The sequence below is a fragment of the Ananas comosus genome, linkage group 7, assembly GCF_001540865.1.
Source record: "Ananas comosus cultivar F153 linkage group 7, ASM154086v1, whole genome shotgun sequence".
Taxonomy (NCBI): Eukaryota; Viridiplantae; Streptophyta; class Magnoliopsida; order Poales; family Bromeliaceae; genus Ananas; species Ananas comosus.
This window is the reverse complement of record NC_033627.1, coordinates 7,254,788-7,264,011: the sequence shown is the minus strand read 5'-3', so window position 1 is coordinate 7,264,011 and position 9,224 is coordinate 7,254,788. Positions and strand designations below refer to the sequence as shown.

The window sequence follows — 9,224 nt, the reverse complement described above, 5'->3', positions numbered from 1 at the left end:
CAAAAAAATTTTAGTACGCATAATAGTCCCCTACTAGTTAGTGAAATAATTTTAGTAGGTATCGTAGGTCTCCAGTAGTTAGTGAATGAGAAGAGAAACCATTGCTTGTGATTCTCGCAATTAACTTTAGTCAAATATAAAATTAACTTAAGCTGCATCAATCTTTTTTTTTTATTTTTTAATGTACAATCTATATACATATATTATTCATCAATATTATAAAATTAACATTTTATAAAATTATAAAATTAACATTATACATATAGATATATTATTCCTCAATATTATAAAATTAACATTTATATCTAATATCAATAGTCTAAATTATTTAACATTTATTTATATATTTTACATGTTATAAAAATAAATAGTACAAAGTTTGTCTCTGTTTTGAAGATGATCGTACAGTAGATTGATGTCTTTAGATTCGTCAGGAACCTTGTTCATAGCAGTTTGGTTGATTTGAATGGAAAAATGGAATCAAACAAATTACGAAAAAAGTAAAAATAAAATAGTATGATCACAGACCATGATATATTTACATTTATACCGCTGCGAAATTAGTGTCACTATGCAAAATCTGAATGTTCGTTACCTTCGAAAACTTAAATTTGTTACATATTTATAACATTACATGCAAAAATGCCCCTCTTCTGGAGAACTCTTTTCCAGTACTAAACCAACTTGCCCCCATAAATTAGACGACTCCCCAATTCAATGTAAAGGGTTTTTCATTTTTAATAAGAAACTGCTCTTTCAAGGGTATATAAGAAAATTCAGATTTTACATGAGTGTGTGTATATATATGGATGATTTTGCAGGGTAAAAATTCTATTTTGTTTATATTTATTAGATACCTGCATCATTCGCATGTCAAATCGACCAACAAATAGAGTCATGGATACTATGAGATCAAACACCGTCTTGAATAAGTCGATGGAAGTCCTAAAATATGAAAAGGAAAGGAAGCAGTGAATTCCTACTGTCGCCTTAAAATGGAAAAAGAAAAATAAGAAAAATAAATGTAGGCTTAGCCAATATTAGCATACCTCGAATACCAAGGTACCATGTCCAAGAAATCAGGTTTTGTACTTCAACTTCTCGTACTCTGATATTGTCATAGGGTGAGTGAGAGCCCATCTGTGCCATCGGAAAGGCAAATAAAGGACAATTAGATAACATAAACTAATCCATTTGAGTAATAAGCCAAAGATTTTGCAACCTTTACGTAGAAATTACACTAAGATGAAGAAAACCTCTTACAAAATGTCGCTTTTCTTTTTGTTTAACGTCGCAACCCAAATCAAAAACAAAAACAAAAACAAAACCTAAACCTATAAACCCATGAAAGTATAATTGTCATTAATTTGCCTCTTTCCATCAATCTTCATCAAGCAATACATAACATAAAATAAACTCAAAATGATGTACACATCATCTTCAACCGTCTCCTCTACATGAAATATTACGTAGTAAAAGAAAGTAGCATTTATGTTTAAGAGTTATAGTGAATTAACATACCCAGTTGATCGTTCGATGACATAATTAGTAATGTAGAGTCCGATAAACGTTGCCTACAATGAATATAAAGGCGATATTTCATCTGAAAGATGAGGACACGATCCATTGCAAGCTAACTGTAGCAAACAAAAACCAAAAATAATAAACCTAGAAATTAAGAAAAGAAAAAGATATCATATGAAAGCTGGAGAAAGTTCAGTATACCTCCCCATAGATGACCCATTTAGAAAAGAGCAGGTAGTCGCTAGCAGAGCCAACCGGCGCAAACCAGGAAGAACAAATTTGGTCCTTCCACTCGTGCATTTTACGGAACTTGGATATCCATATATTTCTATCTTGTTTGTTCCACAAAGGGAAAGAAAACCAATTTGAGTTTCTTCTATCAAAGTGCTTCTCTCTTGTGATAGCTCGATTACCGCAATGACTGTAAAATACACAGCATGCTATACTTATGACCTGCATAATCGCAAGCGTTACACACAGCAATAATATTAGGTATATAGCGCTAGGTTTAACCTTTTTAGGAGGTTTCAGTTTAGCCCACAACTATTTGATAGTCGATACTTATTATCAGGTCGCTAAACATTGTACTCTATATATGTGATCTAATCCTTGTTGTTTGATCCCATGGATAAATTGGATTCGAATGCTCACAGAATCAACATATGAGAAGTCGAATAGTTAAATGATGATTACATGGATATTTCTACCCAAGTTAACAGAGAAATGAAATGAAACAGTAAATATTGCGATGAAATGGAATAATTAGGCACCTAATTTATTCATATATATTGAAAGTTGTAGAACAAACTGAGATCAATTTACCCCTAAAAAGGTCACGAACCAACTTCAATTTGTTGTGCGTTAAGACAACTTTAAGAACTTACTGCGCAGTTTTGGATGATAGTGAGTATCTCTAGTCTCTTTTCTGCCATTTGCGAAACCATGCCCAAGTACCAAAGCCCGAGAAATATAATGTGGAAAACAATAAGAAAAAGAAGGGAGGTGATATAACTTGTGATGAAGAGAGAAAGGTTCATTCTCAAGTCGACTCCCATCGACTGAAAACTTGGAAGATGATATAAAGCTGCCATGAAGATCCATGCAATGTACCTGCAGAACAAATGAGACTAACACATTTACTTGTTTTTGTCCAATAAAAAAATTGCCCTCTTTAAGAAACTTATTCAGATTCAAAACAGCATTTCCCTGAGTTAGACGACTCCCGAAGTTCGTGTAAGGTGCTTTTCTAAGAAATTGCACTTTTAAGGGGATAAATAGGAGCACCGGAATATATAGTTTTACATATTATCGGAAAAAGAATAATGTACCAATGGCTGAAGTTAGAATAACTTCGCTTGATAGTCTTCCCAATGAAAGGAGAAGAGAAGAAATAAAAGAAACCGATCAAGCAAATGTACATGGACCACCACTTGATGTTTTTGTCCATTTTTTTGCGCCCGCCCAACGCCGCGCTGCGCCCCCGGGCCCACGCCCGCGCCCAATTTGGTACATTTGTGAGCTTGATCATGAAGTAGATGGTTATCTGAAAATTGTAGAGAAACATGCATTAGGTTTACTGCCAGAGATGAGAAAGGATGGTAAGCATTTGCTAGAAACAAATATTTGCTTTCCCTGACTTTGCTACCCTCATTATTGAAGTACTACATGTCTTTTCTTTTCTTTCGTTTTATGTGCCTTTGATTTTTCAATCATAGAATGTCTTCTGAAAATGCAAAATTATGTTTGGGGATATGAGAATCTGCACTTTCATATGGATTCCAAAATAATCTTGTGCTTGCCACACATCATTGTTGCTTCACTTGTAAACAGAATGAGACGAACAAACTGTTGTTTGTGCAATTGTTACCTTCACCATGAAGAGGAAAAAACTTTTTCAGTTGGTGGGAAAAGCGCTTGCTCCCGCCCGCCCCAACTCACGCTACCCGCTTGCGCCAGCCCGCCAGTCACGGCTCGCCCCACGTAGGCGCCCGCCCGTGCCACGCGCCCCCGGCCCTCGGCTCGCGTCCACGCCAGCGCCGGAGCCGCCCCCGCGCCAGCGCCCGCGCAGGCGCACACCTCGCGCCCGTGCCTCCGCTCTCGGCTAGCGCCCGCACCCGCGCCAGCGCCCGCGGCCGCCCACGCCCAGCGCCCGCGGCCGCCTACGCCCAGCGCCCTCACCCGCGCCTCAGCCTCCTCGCGCCGTGCTCTCTTCTCTCTCTATGATTATTAGGGTTTTGAGGAGCGAGATGATAAAGAGAAGAGAGAGATGGAAGAGGCGAAGGAAGGATCGAAGAGGAGGCGAGGTAGAGATCGAAGCGGCGGGAGGCGAGGTAGAGATCGAAGCGGCGGGAGGCGGGGAGCGATCGAAGCGGCGGGAGTAGGGGAGGGACCGAAGCGGCGGAGAGTGGGGGAGGGATCGAAGAGGCGAGTAGTGGGAGAGGGATCGAAGGGCGAAGGAACAAATGGGATATGACGTGGCTTGATGACATGGATTGAATTAGCCTGAATTAAGATAGTTACGACACGTGGCAAAAAAACACGGGGATTAATAAGATTTAATAGATTAGTGTGAGCATAGGACCAATTTACAGCTAGCATTACCCTACATATTTTGGACTATTTATGGACCATTTAGTCTCTTAACATGGGTTGACTATGTGTAAGATATTGAATCCTTGTCGTATTAAACCACTTTCGGTCAAAAGGACCAAAGAGTAGCGAAAAGGATGCTTGGACNATCACACAAGCCCACACTCACAATTCAATGTTACATTAAATTTAATCTCACATAACTATTGACCACCACTCACCCATGAAGAAATTGCAGGTAAAAGAAAAAAAGAAAAAAAAGAAGAAAAAAAGAAAAACCCAACTCAGGGAAAGATTTACACAATTCAATTGTGCTTGTTTGTGCAAAACTACATCACATACCCAAAAGACCAGAACCCACCATCCATAATCACACATAGGAACAAGCATACCAAAATTCTAATCACACATCACAAAACACATCCAGAGCCAAAGTGGGTTGTCAGGAAGAGAAATTTATGAACAATTTTTGCAGGAAAAGGTCCAAAAAGGGGAACTTTCGAGAGGTTAATAGAGGAGGAGGAAGAAGAAGAAGAAGAAGAAGATGTGGGTTCTTCAGGGAGAATCTATTCCCAACACACCCAATAACCCTAAAAACTCCTACCAAATTGTGTCATAAACACCACACAAGGTCACACTAACAATTAAATGATACATCAAATTTAACCTCACACAGCTACTCACCATGAACACAAAACCCACAATTCACAACAACACATGGGAACAAGCATAACCAAATTGTAATCACACATCACAAAACACATCCAGACCCAAAATGGGTTGTTGAATACAAAAATTTCTGAACAATTTTTGCAGGAATAGGATCAAAAAAATGGGAACTTTACCTGAAGAGGGGCTTTATAGAGGAATAAAAGAGCAAGAAGAAGCAACTAAATGATACATCAAATTTAACCTTACACAACCATTAAGAAATCAGAAAAAAAAAAAAAAAAAGCCCACAATTTGCAACTTATGGGAACAAGCATAACCAAATTGTAATCACACATCACAAAACGCATCCAGATTGTTGGGTACAAAAATTTCTGAACAATTTTCGCAGGAATAGGATCAAAAAAATGGGAACTTTACCTGAAGAAGCGATTAAATGATACATCAAATTTAACCTTACACAGCTACTTACCATGAACTCACCCATTAAGAAATCAGGGAAAAAAAAAAAAAAAACCAAAATTCACAGCAACAAATAGGACAAATCCAGGGCCAAAATGGGTCGGTGGGGACAGAGAATTTATGCAATTTTTTTGCCAAAAAATGATCAAAAAAAGGGGAAAAAGGAGAGAGCTTTACCTGAAGAGGGGTCCCGAAAGAGGAATGAAACAAGGGAGAAGAGGAGGAGAAGGAGAAGGAGAAGAGTGCGAGGGTTTTTATTCAGTGGGAAAAGAAAATGAGAAAACGAGAAAAATGAGAAAAAAAATTTGAGAAATTGGGGATTCGTTTTCTCGGTTTCTGATCAACAATGGGAACAAATATGGAAAATGGGGAAAGAGAGAAAAAAAAAAATTAAAAAAAAAAAAAAAAAAAAAAAAAAAAAAAAAAAAAAAAAATCAGAATTTACATGAAAAAGTAACCGACAGCACATCACAACCCACTTCTGCACCCAAAAGTCTACCTAAGACTTTTTATTTTTAGAATTAGGGCTTTCTGCAAATATCTGTAGAAATTTTACAGAGAATTTTTACTGTGTGCCTTCTTATTTGGGACTCGAGCCTGTGGCTCTCGGCCTATGTATCACGGACACTTTTATAAAACTCGCGTGTCTGTATCTTGGACGCGGGTTTAATGTTGATCTGTAGTGCATACAATTAAAAAAATATGCATGCATATTTTGATTTTACTTTTTTTATACATATATAACGTAAGATTATAAATATATTAACTTTTTAATAAATATATATATAATTTTTTTGACAATATATAAATATATTATGAGTCCGGCTATGGTGCTTGTAAAAGTACCAAATATTTGGTACTTGTAAATTTTTTACCGTTAGATCTACGTCTTTGATCATTTTCACCCGTTAGATTATACTATTCAACCAACCACTCACTCAACCCTAGAGAGCCCACATCATCTCAACCGCACATCCCTTAATCCAAGGGCTAAAAACTTACAAGCACTAATGACTTGGTACTTTTAAAAGCATAGGAGCTCAATTCAATATATTATATATGAAGGAAAATTTTTTTCTTAAAATATATGATCTATCAATGAAAATTTTATTAATTTTCATTCATATAAAAAATATAATAATATTTTGCTAAAACTAATATGGTATATATAATAAATATATATATTATTACATTAATAATATTATTATATTTTATTAACATTATTTGTATTGTGTTCGTGTCCTATTTTTTTGAAGACTGTCGAGTAATTATGTCCAAATCGTGTCGTGTCTTGTGTTACGTGTCAGTATTTATGACGTCTTATCTTCGACAGTATTCTACAAAGATGCCTTATAACCCAAGTTAATTTGTAAAATACTAGCCATATGTTTGCCCTAGTAATATAATTATGGCCAAGTAGATTCAATCTCTCATATGTGTGTAAAAATGAGAGTCGAATAATAGGATTAGAATATTCGATCTTTTGGGTTAGAATAATATAGGTTTGAGAGTGTTCTAGCAAGATTTAAAAAAGAAAAAAAAAAAACACTATTCGTGGGTGAATAAGTGGGTGATTTGAATTTTACCCAATCTTTTTTCTACTTTTAAGTATTTTGTAATTTTTTGTTTTTAACTAACCTATTCTATTTTGCCAATTTAGCACCCACCGCCATGCCAATAGAATAGTTGAAGAATATTCCAGATACAATTTGTAGGGAAAACTTCAAAAAACCCCCCGTAGTTTGTTAGTTTCTCACTTGGCCCCCCTGTAGTTTAAAGTGTATCGATTTGCCCCCATGTGGTTTCGTTTTTATCTTTTTGGTAGCTTTTTCGTTAATATTTTATTAAATTATATACAAAAAACTTCAGATACTCATCTAGATTTATCAAATATTCACTTTAGTACCCTTTAATTTTAACTTTATCACTGATTTAAGAAAAAAAAATAATGAAATTGATAAGAAAAAGAGAAAAAAAAACCACATAGGGACAAATTGATACATTTTAAACCACATGGGGACAAAGTGAGAAACTACGAAACCACATGGGATTTTTTGAAGTTTTCCCTAATTTATAAGCGTCCCCTAAAAAAAAAAATATTTACAGATGATCCTAACAAATTTAAAAAATATTTACAGATGATCCTAACAAATTTATATTTACATATCTGACTCTCTCCTTGCCATGCGAGTAAAATATTGGCAATTTTAAATTGAACATAATAATTGAATCACCATATTCATATTCACACTTTAGTCACTTTTTTTGACTTATAAATAATAAAAAATACAAAAAGTAATACGGTGATCCAATCACAGTATTTAAATTCATATTTCAGTTTCTTTTTTTTACTTAACAATACAAAAAGAAATTCGATGATTCAATTGCTGTGTTTAAATCACCGTGTTCAATTTAAAAATGACGCTCGCGTAACAAGGAAAGGGCTATTTATGTAAATATAAATTTATTAGGAACATTTATAAAAAAAAAAGTTTTGAAGGGCTTAAATACAAAAAAAGCCCTTTACCAGCTCTTCTGCTTTATTTTTTCATAGTTTTGATTTGATTGCACGTAGTTATAACTGTGTTGTAATTGTAACTGAATTCAAATTTAATTTTTGAAAAAAAAATAAATTATCTCGCAAGTGAAATACTTTATTATATCAAATTATAGATGTCAAAACTTTTTCAGAAGCAAAAAAACAAAATATATATATATAGTAGGTCTTGTACGCTATTAGGAGCATGGAGGCCTCTGTACTCCTAAGCCGTTTTCGATGATGGGACTTCCGAATCGACGATCGGCTCTGTTAGATTTGATCTAGAATATATGAACTATTTAGAAAATAATTTTTGCAGATTTTCGATATCATTTACCTAGTGATCGAAAGAATTCAAAATCAATAATTTTTAATAATTGATGTATGCCGTTTGCAAGTTTAACAGCATAGAAGTAATTAATCAGACGAAATTTTGATAAAAAATTTTTTATACCATCTATTACAAGATCAATATTTCTGATCGAAAATTTTTAGTGTAACATCATAACTTTTTGTGAGATTTTTATTTTCAGCCGTTGATTTTTAATCCTTTCGATTACAAGTAAATGATATCGAAAAACCGAAAAATTTATCTTCTAGATAGTTCAAATACGCCAAATCAAGTCTAACGGAGCCGATTGTCGATTTGGAAGTCCCACCCACGAGCACCCGCGCCCGCTGGGGCCCCTCGCCCACGCCCGCGCCTTCGCCCCTAGCTGCCACGTGATCCCAACTGAGAATTCTATATAGTTTAATAAAATATATATAATATATAGAGAGAGAGAGGAGAGAGAGAGAGTCCGGCTATGGTAATTGTAAAGCACGCAAGCACCTGGTGTTGGTACAATTTCTTTACCGTAGATCTGTGCTTTGTGATTTTACCCGTGTAGCATTATATATTCAACCAACCGCCCACTCAACCCTACGAGGCCCACATCATCCTAACCGACATCCCCTTAATCCAAGCGGCCAAGAATTACATCACATTGACTTGGTACTTTTAAAGCATAGAAGCTCAATAATATATATATATATATATATTTTATATATATTATATATATATATATATATATATATAGAGCTAGCTACTATACTATCGGTAGCACGGAGGCTCCGATGCTACCAAAGTTGTTTTCGATTGATGCGCTTTTCCAAATCGACGATCGGCCTCCTTTAGAGTTTGATCTACACTATCTGAAAGTATTCTAGAAACTAAATTTTCATAAATTTTTCGCTTCATTTATACTATCAATCAAAGTCAGTCTAAATTGAACGGCTGAAATAAAAATTCATAAAAAATAATGGACAAAGATTTTTAAATTCAAAGATCAGATTTACTGATTTACTCTAAATAAGTGAAAGAAGTTTTCTATTAAAAAAAAAAATTTTTCATCGCATTGAATTGTTTCTACACCGATTAAATCACAACACACCATATCGG

The 9,224-nt window shown here is 35.0% G+C and overlaps 1 protein-coding gene across 3 annotated transcripts; it reads right to left on the bottom strand.

The window, feature by feature from the left end:
- LOC109713184 lies at nt 1,448–2,969 on the bottom strand. Of its 3 annotated transcripts, none has more exons than XM_020237177.1 (4): nt 2,943–2,969; nt 2,409–2,634; nt 1,726–1,977; nt 1,448–1,574 (listed from the first exon to the last, which is right to left on the bottom strand). In XM_020237177.1, coding segments are annotated over exons 1-4 (552 nt in total). In that variant the 5' UTR covers nt 2,945–2,969; the 3' UTR covers nt 1,448–1,502. The 3 variants fall into 3 exon arrangements, with proteins under 3 accessions (XP_020092766.1, XP_020092768.1, XP_020092767.1); XM_020237179.1 differs by having other exon boundaries at nt 2,926–2,960; XM_020237178.1 differs by having other exon boundaries at nt 1,474–1,637.